This window comes from Akebia trifoliata, chromosome 1, assembly GCF_017979445.1.
Source record: "Akebia trifoliata isolate Shusen 1 chromosome 1, ASM1797944v1, whole genome shotgun sequence".
Classification (NCBI taxonomy): domain Eukaryota; kingdom Viridiplantae; phylum Streptophyta; class Magnoliopsida; order Ranunculales; family Lardizabalaceae; genus Akebia; species Akebia trifoliata.
In genome coordinates, this window is record NC_141375.1 from 29851479 (window position 1) to 29867660 (window position 16182).

Consider the following 16182-nt stretch of genomic DNA (forward strand, 5'->3'; position numbering starts at 1 on the left):
GTTAATTCAAGCGATATGTTTTGATCTCAGACGAGTTTTAAAATCATGCTCCCCATCCATTTTAATTCCCAAAACATGTTTTCTAATAAGTTTCATCCATTTTATAATTACTGAATTTGTTAGTACAACTAAATCGTTGATATTTTATCTATTTGATGATAAAAGAGACGAACTCACAACTTCGTAGATTATAAAAATCACGAATTCATTTGAAAAACATGTTTTGAAAATTAAAATAAACAATATACTGAAATCGGAATTTCGTCATATTGATTGGTGAGTTGTAATTAAAAGTTGGTGTGCTAATAGCAGCTCTAATATTTTAAGTTGGAAAGAAAATTTCTCGTTCATAGAAGAAGTCCTTCCCTCCCAGCAGAACACCACATTATCGTGCTCTGATTTCGGCGACTCTCTCTCTCTCTCTCTCTCTCTCTATCTAAATGGAGTCATCTTCCCTCGTCTCCAAAGCCAAAACGGCCTTCCATTCTGCGGCTGCGAAAGCGGAGAAAGTTCTGACGGACATTAAAGCAGATTTAAAGACCGATCATCGAGGTCTCTCTCTCTCTCTCTCTCTCTCTCTCTCTCCCTCTCTCTTTCTATTTTAATAATCTTTTTAATCTCTATTTCTTTCAATCGCTATCGATTTCTTGATTCGTTTGATACAAGTAGAAAGCGAGGGCCATTCTCAGAAGAATTCCCCCAAACCATCAGAGCTCGAATCACAGTCTAAGAACAGCGAAAGTGAGGTAAATCAACGTTTTTGTATTTTGGGTTTTTGCAATTTGGACGAAATGTAGAATGAATAAGTTGTACAAGTTTCAGTTTATTGTGTGTTATTCCCTAAAAGTTGAAATCTTTCTTGAATTTCGGCGCGTAATTACCTCCTCGAACCAGATACGAGTCAATTATGATCCCAGTATACATGGATAGTTGATAATATGCGTCTCTTGAATCTATGGATCTTAAGATTAAGATTAAGATCAAGATCAAAGCTTTTATCTTCTCTTGGGTTGTAGTTCTACAAGAGATTAGGGCTGTTCTTTGATGCTTTTTTTACAGTTTGCATCTTATAGGACTTATTGTGTTTGGAGCTCTATTTATATTCTTATTCTCTTTAATAAAACTCTTTTTAGTGAAAAAAAAATATTATTTCGGTTCGTCAATGTTTAATCTTACTGCTTCTCTGTGATTATAAATCAATGAGATTAAACCATGCAGCATGTCCATGAATCCAAGCATTCCAGCTGGAAATCTGCACATTTAGGAATAAAGCAGGATTGGCAGGATCGGTTGAAGAACATAAGGAGAGGAAAAGCAGGAGCGGAGAAGGAGAAATCCATAATTTCCAGCTCAAATGTTTCAGGCCTTGATGAATATTTGGATCAGATGGACCTGGGAAATAATTCTGAAGTGAAGGTAAATGATTCAACTTTTGATACTGATGGGCAACTTTTAACAATCCCGAATGAGGGCTTTGACATTGTAAGTAGTGTGAGATAGATGGATTGGACTGTTGAACTTATGATTAATAGACTTGCATTGAATGTTCTTTGTTGTTTCCATTACAAGTTGCGTGAGAGGCGGAGAGCTATTAACAGTAGACTAACATAGACTTATAAAAAAAAACAGTAGACTAACATAAAACCCCTTTTATCTTCCTTCTTAAATAATGAATTTTTCCGGTGCCCGCTTTTATAGATCACATAATTCTTTCAGGAACCAGAAAGGGAATCTTCTGCAGAAGTGGAAGAGTCGGTGTCCAACATGGCTAACATTCCTCCATCAACTTCCATTAAACAATTGGCAATAGCTGTTGAGTAAGTTCTTCTTATTTATGGTGGTATGACAGATAATGTTTCAACTAAGTTATTTTCATGACTAAGATAGTTTATTCGTTGAACTTGTCAAATCTTAGCTATCATAGCATACCACCAAGAGAAAAAAAAACCTTTATGGCATATTGTTTTATAATTTACCATGCCTCATCGTAACTGTTTTGAGTCCCAGACACGAATCTTCTTTCTCTATTCAGTTCTATCTAGAGCTATATCTTCTGTTAAGTTGTGTCTTCAAATCTTATCTTACTACCCCTATACCTAAACGGACCCTTTTTTTTTCCATTGTACTTGATTACGTATATTTGAATTAAAAAAACTTCCATTCCCTTATCAGGAACAGAAAAAAGTCTGTCTTCGAATGTGACCCAGCCATCCATCATTTCGATCTGGAGTTAATAATTGTCATGCAGATGTTAGTCTATTTAACCTTTTAAAAATGTATGAAATGGTAGCTAAAACTCTTTAGTTATCAATGTATCTCATTAAGACATCATTAGCCTTTTAAACATTTCTGTGACTAGCAGTAGGAATTATTACGTTATGGTGTTAACCCTATTTAGTTCTCCTTTCTGCTTCTTTTAGTCCTTATTGCTGTCTTTGATTGTTTCTAGGTAACCAATTTTGTCCTACATGCAGTTGGTTGGTTGTACTTTGGAAGTTACCGATTTTTTATTTTGCAGGGTCCTAGAGTTTGTTTTGCTAGATATGGCTGCATAGTTGGCATCCGGTTTTGGTTTTCTGTCTGTTTTGACTTTCATGGTCGCCAATAAGCTTACATTGTCCCACTTAATAAATTTCCCAACTTTCTGTATTTAATTTAATAAAGTTGCATTGCATTAGTGGCAAGTTTCAGTGAAAATGATGAAGCCTTTTGTGGGTTGTGCTCTACAAACACAGAATTGACATCTCCATTTTATATGTGGTTAATATTCGCCCACACCTACAACCTCTTTATTTTATTTATTTTTTATCAATATTATTTTATTCAGTTTGTATAAGTGGTTTTCTCATTTCTTGTTTATTCTTCCATAACCATTGGTGTTCTTGTTCCAAATGTAAATCTTTGCATACTGACTCTCTAAACTATTGTGATATTGCTCTTCTGCTATTTTTCCAGGTCTGGAAAGAAGTTTAAATCAATGAAAGATCTTCTGGCATCAGCCAGAGATTCTTCACCTGTCAGAGAGAGAGGGGGTTTAAGCTTTTCTGCAGTGAAATCATTAGTGCTTCGTGAAAAGGAGGACGCGTCATCTTCTGATTTTGGTGATGATGAAGAAGTCTTTTCCTTAAGCCAATCATTATTTGATGCCGGTAAGATATACTTAATGGCTTGTTAAAAGTTATCCGCCCCCCTAGTTTAAATTTCCTGTTCTAGTTCCTGCATTATCCCTTGATGATCTTTCACTTTCATTGTAATATCTGCAAGATATTCGCAGAGGGGCATTTTCCCACAAACAAGAATGATACTGGATCAGCAATGGCATCTCTGCCGAGGGATATTCATGGTGCCCCTTCAGAAAGCTTTGTTGTTAGACTCTCTGAAATCATTGGAAACTTCAAGACACTACGACAAATGGCATTACTTTGGTGCAAGGTTGTTGCAAAAGTATGTAAAAATGTTTTTAACTCCATTCGAAAGAAATGTTAAATCTTGAATTATCCACGAAAAAATGGCATCTTTTATGCTTCTGGTCGAACTTTCATTCAACTTAAAAAAAAAAAATCATCTCTGGTAGTGATTAGTGTGCAGTAAAATTCTCCTACCTAATAAATATGATTAGAACATAAGTTTCTTTTCATGATGGTTAGTGAATTTGTTCCATTCATGATGGTTATCTTTCATTTGATGATTCAAATAAGGAAAAAAACTTTAGCTTGAGAATTCATTAATTTGTACTTAACACTCGTGCAGTTGAGAAGACTATGGGATGAAGGACAACCAGTACCTCATGTGCCCCTGGACGAGAATCCAGATCTAAATTCCTGTCTTCTGCATCAGCAATTGCAGCTTATTAATTGTTGTATTTCCAGGAAAAGGCGTCGCATTATTGCCTCTGAGTCAGTGGATTCAATATTGAGAGAATTTGGTGCAAACACTGAAGAATTGGTTGTTTCTCCAAGCTTAGTGTCTTCAAGCTCTGTACTTTATGCTAGAATTAGCAATGGGGATCTTGTTCTCCGACTCGGAGCTGATCATCTATCTAAAAATTTAATCATGCTAGAAACTGGGGAACCTGTATACTGTCCTGTAACCCAGGTTTGGAACATGTCTTTCTGGGATATTGTTACCTTTATTTTTTGAAAATTTCTTCTGATTTCGAGTTGTGTTAATATCTAGGAGGGACTCATTCTTACGGAAGATCTTATAAGAGAAACAGAGGAGCTTGTGTTGCGAACAGGGAGGTTAGTGCGGTGATGAATTCCATTTAATTTTGATATATTTTTGTCAAATTTAAACACTTTTTTTAAAATCTATTTCAGAAAGTTTTCATTCCTGTAATTTGATGTTAGGGCAAGTTTTCATAGGTCTTTTACTGCTTATTTCAAGAAGTCCTTATGGAATTGAAACTGTTCATGTTTAAACTTGTCAATGGGTCTTAAATCAATTTACTCAAATTTAGGATGGATAACAGTGACTTGTTGATGGACAATTTTTTGCACTTTTCGCTCTTATTTTGTTTGAGTATTTGTTTCAAGTAATGTAAGGATGCTCCTTTTTTTTAAAAGAATTTTCGGTGCCGAAAATGTATTATATTCATGTATCAAATACATGCCGCAACACTTTATTGAAGAAAATTTTGATTTATTGAAATATTTTGTTTTAAGCTATCATTTATATTTTGAGAAATATAAATTTATTAAAAGCAACAAAAGTTAAAACAAGAGAAAGATATGAAAAGACCAGGGAGGTTGAGGGGACCTACCTAGGTAGTAGAAACAACATAAAGGAATCTACCCTACATCATTAACAATAAGATCCTATCTGCAGACAAAATCCTCAAAAAACAGCCCCTTTTACATTCTATAGATATCTTGGACCACTGGAACAAAAGCAACTTCATGTCAAGAATGGAAACTCCTTTCAAAATCCCCATAAAATCGTAGAGGGATGGAAACTCTAAATTCATCCCCCTTTAGAAGAAAAAGCATTGGTGTACTACGCTAGAGTTCAAGAGTTGACCCCAGCATAATCCATCAAATGCTAGATTGATAACTCCAACTACATTGCAGTGAAGGAAAAAATGATTGTCAGTTTCACCGTTTACTTTGCACAAAGCACACAATTCTCTTAGGATTCATCAAGTGATCAATAGTCAGGATCTTTTCTAAAGCATCATTCTTAGAGAAAAGGACACCTTCAAGGGAATTTTCTAGTCCCAAAGGCTGCTGAATAATCAAATCTAGAAGAAGATTCCAAAATTGAATATCATGACTGGATTCTTATATAAAACATCTCAACTCCTCGCCCATACCATTTATAGTGTTATTCAATTTACGGTTATTACCGCAAATACCATTTAAGGGACCACTTCTATTAGCTGAGAAGTGTTGTGGGAGTACTGTGTTGTTTGACTTGTCCATGTCAAACTAAAGAGAAAATTTTACGATACAAACATAAGAAAAATTCTTCTTTGTGTAGTTGAATGCTGGAAAGTCAAGAAACATCATGTTCATTACTTTTTATTTGGATAATTAACATCAGGTTCATGGATTTAGCATAATAGAGTTGAAGATGTTGAGAATGAAGGGTACGACTAGGAAAGCGAACATTGTGGGTTGGTAAAGTCTGTGAGTGGTAATACCACAAACATGGGATCAAAAACCTGCCTTCACCTGCTTACCTATATAAATAAAAAGGATTAGGAAATAAAAATTAGAATTGCTTATCTTCCAAAGGAATCAAGAAATAGCTCCCATTTAGAGATTGTAACGAAGGATGGTTTGGAGAATGTACAACAAAGACTGATGGCGGCACCAAATGAGGGAGTACCTTGGTGTAAGTTGTAAACTCTAGAAAGACAAGAGAAAACCGAAAATGACGTGGATTAAGGGAGTAAGGAAAGATCTAGAGACGCATGCCTTGATAATTAGATATAACTCATGGTTCATGGCAAAGTCAAATGAAAACTCTGATTCATATTGCTGGCCCTATTATTTGGGATAAGGTATAGATGATCATGACGAGGATTTAGAGAGATATTCATTGACAAGCTAATGTTGCTTTTATATAAATTTTAGTACCATGAACATTAGCATATTATTTGTAATTGTTGGTGAAACATGATTTTCTAAGATGCTAAACATATATAGATTTGCTAAGATGCTAAACATGTATAAAAGGATAGGATATGCACAATTTGCTTTGCTATATTACTGCTCTTCATTAAAATAAATGATAGTCTATCTTTTTAGAAAGATATCTTGTAATCTTAAAATATAAATGTTTTAACAAATCACTACATTTCTATTCTCAGTCTTGGTGCTGGGTGTTCTCAACTTCTTTCTGACATGCAGGCCTTCAAGGTGAAGTATAATTATGACAAAAGTTTCTTTTCATTTTATGGCTTTTACATGCGATTTTACGTTGTTATTCTGGTTGGAATAGTAACACTTCATTTAACTCATTCTTCAAATATCATGTACTAGGCTGCAAATCCTGGGTGCATTTTAGAAGATTTCATACGATGGCACTCTCCCCCTGACTGGACAGAAACTGATCCAAGTAATGAGACTACAGATTCCTTTGAAGCAGGAGATCCAATATCTAAAAGAGGTCAACTAAGTGGCCGAATGAAGAAAGAAGGTTAATTCTTCTCCTTTTGACTTGCACGGATATTAATCCTGGTGCATTTGTAACTTGTGAGCAATATGCTTTGAAAATACCTATATTTAAAATTCTGAAAGGAGAGTAACAGCTTTAAAATAGAGCTAGCAGTCTCACTTCTTAGTGACAAAGAGGAAAAATAGCATGCACTGGGTTACTAAGTAAAGGGTCTTCTCCATACAAAAATGAAAAGCTTCAACTACTTGCCCTACTGTGTCTTAGTTTACGAGACATTGTTTGGAGCTATGGCTACTTACATCTTTCTGTCTATCAGAGGACCTAACTTGTGTTTGCCTTTTGAAGGCTTTTTCCCCCCTTAATAAATGACTCATGGATGCACACCAAATATGACATTGATTTGTTTGGATGGCCGGGACGGGATACTAGTCTTTTTTTGCCATTGAATTACTTAATTGATTCAATGTTTCAAAGATTCTGCTAATACACTCCTGTTTTGACATGACTTGGAGTTTCATGGAGGTTGTCTAATGCTTTGAATTTGGTTTTTGATATAATCTTTAGATGATGATTTTGGTTTTTTGTCCATGGGGTGGGGAAATTTTTGGTGGATTGTCAGCAAAGGAATCAAAGTGGAGTTGCACAGGGCATGACTTCCAATTGTATGCTCCGGAAAATAATGGAGAGAGATATGTAAATTTAGGGAACATAAAGAAAAGTGGCCAAGGTAGCCATCACAACATGCAAGCTGAAAAGAAAAACAAAAAAACTACAACGAAACCCATAGACTCATCCTCCTGCACAAAATATCCCATCTACACACGAAATCCTCAAAGAAGCTCCCTCTGAATTCTGAAAATAATTTGCTCCACAAGAACAAGAAACCCAGAATCGAAAGCAACACTTCTTCTATGTAATGCTCCTTTCCTTCGAACACCTAACTTTGCCCAGCAGACAGCAAAGGGGATTAGGACCCAAAGGATTTTCTTTTTCGTAGAGGGAAAAGAGGGAACAGACCTAAGCCATTTTTCAAATACTTTTGAAAGGAAAATGAGTAGATTCAAAACTTTTTAGCATTCAAGTGGTCAATCGGTACGTCTAAAGTTCAAGGGCAGCCGGATTTTGTGTACGATGGCACCTTTTGCAATTTGTTGCCGCATTTGCAAACAGTGGAATAATGAATCTTTAAGCATGGTATGATGAAGGTAGTTATGGATAAAGTTGAATAAACTCTTTAAGAGTTCAAAGTTATCATAATAAGTGAATAAAGATTCCATATTTAATTAGGAATCTATAATCGCAGCGCTAACTTTGTCAGTTGATGGTGTATTCCATATTGGTTGGCTAATGAGACCTCCAATTCATTTGCCATCTTTTATACAATGCTCTTGTAAAGCAGGTTTCCTTTTCCCTTTTGTAATCGAATTTTTACACTCATTACCTTCCAAGGAAAGAAATTAAAAACTCAAAATTGTGTAGACTGTAGTTTGTTGTATTGAACAGTATTACATATTATATGTATTTTTCATGTGAAGTCCCAACTATAGAATACGATTTTACACTTGCATATGCAGGACTTTTTATGACGTTCTTAATCGATTATTTTCTGATAAATGATGTTTTGGCAATATCTAGGTAATTTATGGCGTGAACTATGGGAGACAGCGAAACCATTACCCTCTGTTAAACAAACACCACTCTTTGACGAGGAGTTGGCTGTGTAAGTTGGGGCAAATATTTTGCTACTTTTACTTTTGGTAAAATCTATCTGACAAGCTTATATTGATGATTTAATTTTTGTAGGGAAGGCATCTTGAGTTTCTTGGATGATATCACACCTTTTGAGCTTTTCCAACAGCTATTTGTTTCTTTAGTAAGCTTTTTTAATCTATATAAATATCTGTGATCTTTTTTGTTTCTTTCGTATTTTTATGTCTGATTCAAGTGCAACAGTTTTTTTTTGTTGGTATGAAAATCTTCAAAATCTACGTTTTTAATACACAAATACTTTTTCTCATTTTGGGATGTTCTATGTATAAGTTTTCTGTTCTTAGTAATACAATCAGGTTCAATTTTGATATAGGCATACAACTATACACGGCAACTTCGATTTTTGAATCTTTTCTTCCCATGCAAAAGTCAAAGAATCGAACTTATACTTATCAAAAAAATAAAAACAATTAAACTACAGTTATGCATGGGTTGGAAAAAAAATAAATTTACCCAAGCTTCCTTTTTCAGTAGTTCTAATGTTGTGTGCTGAAATTTTCAGCTGGGTTCAGGATTTGTAATTGCCGAAGACATGCTATCCATGAACAGTAATTTGTCCAAGCTTTTCTACGAATGCAAAGACTATGTCATTGCTACATGTCAAGGAGGCACGTGGAGTGATAACATTGATGATCTCTGCCAGGTATATTATACATGCAACCATGTTTAAAGTTCCATACCGTCGTTTAGATCATTTCGATCGAGATTGGAACGAAACATTCTATTTTTCTCCTAACCAATACATCACCTTGAGAGGAGATTTTAAAACCTTGCTATTTTTACCGATTTAGGAAGCTAGGCACCTTTTCCAATATTATGATGGTGGCAGTTACTGTTGGTAAATAACGATTCACTGAAGTTTTATTGTTAATTCGTGCTCCAGGTGTACGAAACAGTGGAGAGAATTTTAGTCCATCCAGAAGATTGCCTCAAGATCATGAAGCAGTCAGAAGAAACATCAGCTATAGATGAACCAAAAAGTCGATTTAAGAAACTTGGCCTCAATTTTAGCGTCAAGGATAGACATTTCTTAAGAAAACCATCCCCTAAACACCAGAAGAACCAGGAAGAGAATCTGATACGACAAGGCTTCCCAAACCCATTTGAAGGGAAATCGTCTCTGTTCTCAAAGAAGCCACCTAAGCACAGCAGTACAGCCCAGGCTGATGCACCCTCCCCATCCTTGGAAGAAAATGATTGGACAGTTGTTTAAAACATATGCCCACATGATAACAGGATGGGCAATTGAAAATTAACCTGTAAATAACAATCCATTGGAATTTCCTACAGCAAATTTGTATTGATTCCATTTTTTGTTTTGTTTCTTTTTGCTAAGCAAATTTGTACTTGTCCTGGACCAGAACCCTTATAAAAGGAAATTTGTCTAAGAGGAAAAAAAAAATCCTTCTATATTTTTAATCCACAATTCAGTTTCTTTAATTGAAGATTCACATTAATTATTTTTATTTAACTTATATTTAAAAGGAAAAAAAAAAATGTTAGAATTTCTTTTAAATGGCATAAAAAACATATCCACAAATTATGAAGGACAGTTGCTATTACCACACCAACGTTTACTAATGCCACACCAATTCCTATTTAAAGTACCAAAGAATTGCACACAGTTGGTGTGGCAATAGTAACTCTCATTATAAAGTGAGATAAAAATGAGGAAGAAAAAAAAAAGGAATTTTATAAACATACAATGACGTTTGACAACAATAGTTCTTTCATTCAATAAGATCAGAGTTACGATTGTTAATGGCCCATATTGGGGTTGGTATTAACTTTATCTGAGTCCAGCCCGACCCAATTGATTAAACGCCCAAAGTTTTGAGCCCAAGTCTAGCCCATTTGTATACAATTACTTGGGTCTATCAAAAAATGCACCCTAGACTATACTTCGATCCTTCCCCCTCTCCCGCCCTAGCCAACCAGACTTCTCTCTCTCTGTCTCTCTCTGAGTTGAGCTCTTCTGCTTCGAAACCTAAGAGAGTTTCTCTGTTAATCTCTCATTCAAGTTATCGAAAATGGCGGACGTGGTACAGTACAGGCTAGAACGCATGGTAGATGAGCTGGATGACCTAGAACGAAAAGGTCTCTTCACACGTCGAGAGATTGGAGAGATCGTAAAGAAGAGAAGAAACTTCGAGTACCGACTCAAGCGTCCAAGCCCTCTCAAGCAGGACTACTTATCTTACATCGAGTACGAAAAGCAGCTCGATTTACTCCGTGGCCTCCGCAAGAAATCGATCTCTCGAGAATTGAAAAAAAAGGGGAACAAGAAGATGAAGAGTTCTGTTTCGGATAATTCTGGGGTTTTGAGGATTCTCGAGATTTATCGGTTGGCTGTGATGCGGTTCAAAGGCGATATCGATCTCTGGTTTCGGTATCTTGAGTTCTGTCGAGAACGCGGCCATGGGAGGATGAAGAAGGTATATTGAGGATTAGTGACTGCCCCACTTCTTTGTTCTCTTAATTTTAGAATTTGTTCATGTTTAATGTGAATTTGATTTTTTGTAGCATCTCTTGTTGAATCTGTTTTTTTTTTTCGTTGCATTTGATATTCTATTTGTGGACTCATAATTATTTGTTAAATCCAGTGTTCATTGAATGATTCTAAGGCATTTGAGAGAATTGGTTCCTAATAGATTGGTATTTTTTTTCTTTTCGATCAGTTAGATTGATATGTTTTTTTTGTCATAGATAACTTGATGTTTGTTTCCATTTCATGATAAAATTTCATTTTTTTTTCAGTAACCATTAAATCGACAAGCAATTTGTCTGAATTTTTATTTTTGTTTTGTTGTATTTTGTAGATAAAATTGTTCTTAAAGTTTGGAATGATGAAATATGAACACAAGTTTGCAACTTTTTTTGAATTTCTTTGCAGGTTTTGGCTCAGGTAATTAAGTTTCATCCAAAGGTCCCTGGCCTTTGGATTTATGCCGCGGCTTGGGAGTTTGATCACAACTTAAATGTTGCTGCAGCTCGTGCTCTCATGCAGAGTGGTTTGAGGGCATGCCCAAATTCAGAGGATCTATGGATTGAGTATCTCCGAATGGAACTCACTTACCTTAACAAATTAAAGGCTCGAAAGGCTATTCTTGGAGAAGACACGGGTACACTGGCACGTGATCATGGAGATGTTGAAGAGAAACACTGGAGAGACGAAAACAAGGATTTATTTATGGCCCTCAATGAAGAAAGAGAGAATGCTAATGAATCTCCTGTTGAAGATGGGGAGTCGGAGAAGAAAGTGGATGCCTTTCGGGAGCAAGGTTCAAGTATACTTCAAACTATCTATAGTGGAGCAATTGAGGCTCTCCCATCAAGTATGGGTTTGCGAAAGAGGTTTTTGGAGATATTGGATGGAACGGATTTGGCACACTCGGAAGAATTGAGAGAAGAGATTATGGATGGCATGAAGAGAGATTTTGCGAAGGAGCCGGAGTATTGGGATTGGCTTGCAAGACTTCAAATCCTTGGTTATAAAACGACAAAGGTGATGGATAAAGAGGATGTGCTTTGCGGGTTGAATAAAACAATTGAGGTAACGTTAGTTTATATTATTTTAAAACTCTACAGTCTTTGAAGAGTTTTAGCCAACTTATTTGAGTCAGTATTATTGCTAAATATTTTGTGGTTTTTGGGATGTAATACCCTGTCTCTGACATATATTTCCGAGTCCTAGCATTACCAAGTAAGGATTTCACCCTTACTAAGGGTCCTTGGGCTCACCTAGTGGCATCCAAAAACATGATCTGATGCTTTAAAGTTGTAGACGACAAAATTCTATTAACTTCGAATTTGAGAGTTAAGTGGAAATTCGGTAGCCGTCCATTTTTCGTAACCTTGAATGAAGCTCAAAAGAAATTGTTTTTTGGTTATTTGATTTTTTATTTGGATCTGAGTTTTTCGATGTGTGGTGTTGGATTGCTGATTGGGTTAGTCCATTTGAGCAAAACGACCCTTAGTAAGGCTTAAAATCTTAACTAAGTTAGTAATGAAAATGTTTCTCTATATTTCCCAAAACCTGACAGCGTTTGAAAACCAAGCTTAGGTAAGATGTAACTGAAATACTTTCTTACTTTTGGTCTATGCCATACCCTTCTAATGTGTCCTTTGCATGCCCTACTTCTATATTAGATATATGAGGAGGCATTGAAAAGTCTGCCTTCCACTGAGATGTTTTCTCTGTATACGAAGTTTTGGATGGATGTTATTGCTCCTGAAACAGAGCATTCTCGAATTTTGGGGTTAGCCAGTACTTCTGATCATCATGTACAATTCACATCACAACTGTTGAAGGTCTATGAAAAAGCTGAATCCATGGGATGCATGGTAGAGGAACTTGCTTACCAATATATTTCGCTTAACTTGGAACTGGGGAAATTAGAGGAAGCCAGGAAGCTAGCAGAAAAGCTTTGCAAGGGAAAACTTTCAGGGGCGATAAAGTTATGGGTTTTAAGGGTTTCAATAGAGATGAAATGGATTACAAGGGAATCTCTTTCACCGAGTAAGGATGACCTGCGATTTGTCTTTGAACTCCTACAAAATGTTTTGGCGAAAGTGACCATTTCAGAAGCTGAGAGTTTATGGCTTATGGTATTAAATCCTCTCTCTCGCTTATTATTAAAGTATCATTTTGGGACTCATGCTGTCTCATTTTCTATTTATTATTTGCAATGAAGCTGACATGAAACCATATATGCATCACTCTGATGTATTTACCTTTCTGAAGTTTTGTGATAATGGAATCGGCACCTTGAACTTCTGCTAATATTATGTTCGGTAGCTGCACATCCATTACATATTTTTTTTATATCCATGTTAAGCCTATGTATGGTTTAAGTCATTTTTTATTTTTTTTTGCAATTGTACAAAATTTCCTCTTATTGTTGTGTTTTTCTGCATTGTTTTTTATCGTGTTTGAATTGGCCAGAGATTTATACTAAATTTGAGATTTTTAGTTTCCCTATTATATGGGTTAGGTCAACGGTGAACTTTGAAAGTAAATTTGAAATGTTGTCCTCTTCATACGCGGCATTTTTTGTGTGTAGATTTGAGGATGAAGAGGTCATTTTTTTTTACTGATTGGGATATTTATAATTAATATTTAATAAGAATGATAAATAAAAAAAAAAAGGAAGCATTATGGAAAGTCACAGACCTGCACTTTATTATTATTTTTTTCTGTCAGCCATAACAAAATACAATTGATATTTACTGCTGTACTTGTGCATATGCATTCTCTTTTTATTTCTATTTTTTGATGGGTAAAGGTGATCTTATACTGTAGAAAATGGAGGTTGAGAGACCTGGATAATCACAAGAGGGAAGAAGGGATGAAAATCTTAACTACCATTACAAACCGACTCCCATGTGAACAGGTCTTAAAAAAATAGACCAATAAATTCTGGAAAAACCTCACACCAAAATAAAAATAAAAATCCACTGCACTAATTAAAACTTCTTGAAAGGAATGCTCCTTTCCCTCAAATATTTGTTGCACCTTTCTTTTCAATGGTCCCTTCAAATAACAGCGATTTCTTTATCTTCGGCCTAGCCTTTGGCATGATACCCCATCTCCTTTCTCGTCCCTGTGCACATGCCTGCTATGTGAACTTTTTTCAATGATTTTTTCTAGCTATGTAATATATGCTACAATGATGAGGAGTTTATGTTAACTACTGAGGTGGTGGAGTTCTTACTTCCTGCTTTAGATAATGGGAACACTTCAAGCAATTATTCTTACACTTCTGTTTTGCAGGCCATTAAGTTCTTTTCAAATCAAAAGAAGTATTTCAATAAGCTGGTTCAGAGTTTTCTGGTTCTCCTATCCAGAGATACTGAAGGTGTATTTCCGCTTTCTGCTGCTATTGTAAATTGGGTATTTCAGAACAATGGTATTCAACACACAAGAGAGATGTATAAGCGGTATGTTGCATAGATCATGACCATATAAATTCATTCAGGGGAAAAGAAAAAAACTTATGTTTATAAATCATGTTGTCCAGAATTGAAACCTATCATGAACTAATTCTTCAAAAGGTTTTTAAAAAAAAGAATAATACTTTTTTGTTATATTATATTTAGTCAAAGAGAATCTAGGAGTAGCCCCAGTGGGTGATGAAATAAGGGAGAATGATTGGGATGGTTCGCGAATTAAAAAATAAAAAATAAAAATTCTTATCTAGATGTCTAAAAGTCATGAGCAAATTGTCTGTTCCTAAATAGCATTTGGTTTTGCCTAGTAAGAGCTCTCTAACCATCTGTTATGATACCAATGCAGATTTCTAGCTTCACCTCACCCAAGTCTTGCACTTTATAGAAACTGCATCGAGTTAGAATCAAACCTTGCATTTGTTGGTGATAACGATGGCCTTGTAAACGCACGCAAGTTGTACGAATCTGCACTTACAAACTTCGACCAAGATGCAAGATTGTGGCGAGATTATTATTCCATGGAGATCAAGGTAGTTATCTTTTTTGCTGTACTTTCTTTGAGAATACTTGCATCTGGACAGGCAGAAGAGAAGATACCTTTCCGCTTACTGTACTTGTTGAGTGCATTCAAGGGAACTCGACAATTAGAACCCACTATTCAATGAGCACTCCCAAGGAAATTTTCTAGGCTGAAAATGTCCAACTAAATAAAACATAATCACCTGATCTCTGGACATCAGGACATTCGTTGACCTTACAGAACATCATTAGAAATCGAAAGTTTATGTTTTCCTACTATTTATTTTTTGGCCCAATGGACTTCCTACATGCAACCCTCTGATTTATGATTCAACTGGTCGAACCTTGGTCGAGCGTGCATGATCCCGTCCCCATGCAAGTATTCTCCTGAAAATGTTGTGCAATTGTGATCATAATCATCTTGTGTTCTACTACTAAGGAATTTCTCATCAATTTTTTTTTTTTTTTTCAGATTGGTACATCAGAAAAAGCTAATGCTGTCTATTGGCGTGCACGAAAGACACTCAAAGATCCCACTGGTTTGATTGCTCCACAGGATCTGTGCTGACTTCCTGTATCCCATACACCTCCAATTTTGTCAAATTATTTGGAATTCTTTATTTATTTAAGAAAGAAAATTTTATTAAAAAAGCAGAGTAATTTCTTCATTCGGTGGCAATTGTCTGACATCTGATTGAAGCCAGACAATTTCATATTATAAAACATTGGTTTTATATTCCTAAAAAGTGGACATTGTCTTCTTGTTGTAATGCAAAAAATCATGAATTATGACCTGGTTTTATATGTGCCATGTTACCATCCTATGTTAGACAATTCTTGAATATCGAACTAGTACTGAATTTCATGTGAAAAGCAGGGTCTGAGTTGTCTTCAAAGAAGCAGATTGTGAACCCATAGTCTCTGTTGATATGACATGACAGCAATCAGAGTAGGCCACAGTAGTTATTGCAACCAACTTCTATTTAGGTCTCCCAAAAAATTTGAACTTAACTAGAGAACTAATTCATTCTCATCTCCTTTAGTATAGCGATCGGAACCCAAACACTAGATTCACACCTTGTTTGCCTGCATGGATGTGCTATCCTTTTCAGAACTTAGAAAATGGTCTTACCTGACATTCTTTGGGTCCCTATCAAGGTACAAAGCATTGTATACAACATGGTTTTTAATCTCATCCGAGGTTGAGACGACTCTAGACAGATATACAAGCCAAATGTATCGGACGAGATTTAAAATCACGGTTCATTTTTCTCATTGTTGAATGAAATGACTCAATTGTATTGGGAAACTTGTCCGAGACGA

At 35.6% G+C, this 16182-nt stretch overlaps 2 protein-coding genes across 4 annotated transcripts; both read left to right on the forward strand.

The window, feature by feature from the left end:
* Positions 1-355: 355 nt before the first annotated feature.
* Positions 356-9716, forward strand: LOC147411600 (Rab3 GTPase-activating protein catalytic subunit). 2 transcript variants are annotated; one of them, XM_086450189.1, is made up of 14 exons: positions 356-552; positions 670-746; positions 1219-1416; positions 1717-1817; positions 2956-3149; positions 3275-3432; positions 3751-4095; positions 4177-4241; positions 6314-6362; positions 6486-6642; positions 8257-8341; positions 8425-8494; positions 8894-9034; positions 9275-9716. In XM_086450189.1, exons 1-14 carry the CDS (start codon positions 441-443, stop codon positions 9602-9604), a joined length of 2082 nt encoding a protein of 693 aa, XP_086306315.1. In that variant the 5' UTR covers positions 356-440; the 3' UTR covers positions 9605-9716. The 2 variants fall into 2 exon arrangements, with proteins under 2 accessions (XP_086306315.1, XP_086306308.1); XM_086450182.1 differs by having other exon boundaries at positions 357-552; positions 3275-3444.
* Positions 9717-10287: 571 nt separating this feature from the next.
* On the forward strand, positions 10288-15732 carry LOC147411601 (U3 small nucleolar RNA-associated-like protein). 2 transcript variants are annotated; one of them, XM_086450196.1, is made up of 6 exons: positions 10291-10826; positions 11285-11944; positions 12541-12999; positions 14165-14331; positions 14687-14870; positions 15332-15732. In XM_086450196.1, the coding sequence occupies exons 1-6, from the start codon at positions 10422-10424 to the stop codon at positions 15425-15427; spliced, it is 1971 nt and encodes a 656-aa protein (XP_086306322.1). In that variant the 5' UTR covers positions 10291-10421; the 3' UTR covers positions 15428-15732. The 2 variants fall into 2 exon arrangements, with proteins under 2 accessions (XP_086306327.1, XP_086306322.1); XM_086450201.1 differs by lacking the exon at positions 15332-15732 and having other exon boundaries at positions 10288-10826; positions 14165-14249; positions 14687-14830.
* Positions 15733-16182: the final 450 nt, after the last annotated feature.

What these genes read in the sequence shown, in the direction of transcription:
- LOC147411600 (XM_086450182.1), top strand. Translation starts at nt 441, where the DNA reads ATGGAGTCATCTTCCCTCGTCTCCAAAGCCAAAACGGCCTTCCATTCT. An exon ending in CCAATCATTATTTGATGCCG is followed by an intron (nt 3,150 to 3,274) that starts GTAAGATATACT and finishes AGATATTCGCAG; the next exon opens with AGGGGCATTTTCCCACAAAC. An exon ending in ACATTGATGATCTCTGCCAG is followed by an intron (nt 9,035 to 9,274) that starts GTATATTATACA and finishes TTCGTGCTCCAG; the next exon opens with GTGTACGAAACAGTGGAGAG.
- LOC147411601 (XM_086450196.1), top strand. Translation starts at nt 10,422, where the DNA reads ATGGCGGACGTGGTACAGTACAGGCTAGAACGCATGGTAGATGAGCTG. An exon ending in GGTTGAATAAAACAATTGAG is followed by an intron (nt 11,945 to 12,540) that starts GTAACGTTAGTT and finishes CTTCTATATTAG; the next exon opens with ATATATGAGGAGGCATTGAA. An exon ending in CTGAGAGTTTATGGCTTATG is followed by an intron (nt 13,000 to 14,164) that starts GTATTAAATCCT and finishes TCTGTTTTGCAG; the next exon opens with GCCATTAAGTTCTTTTCAAA.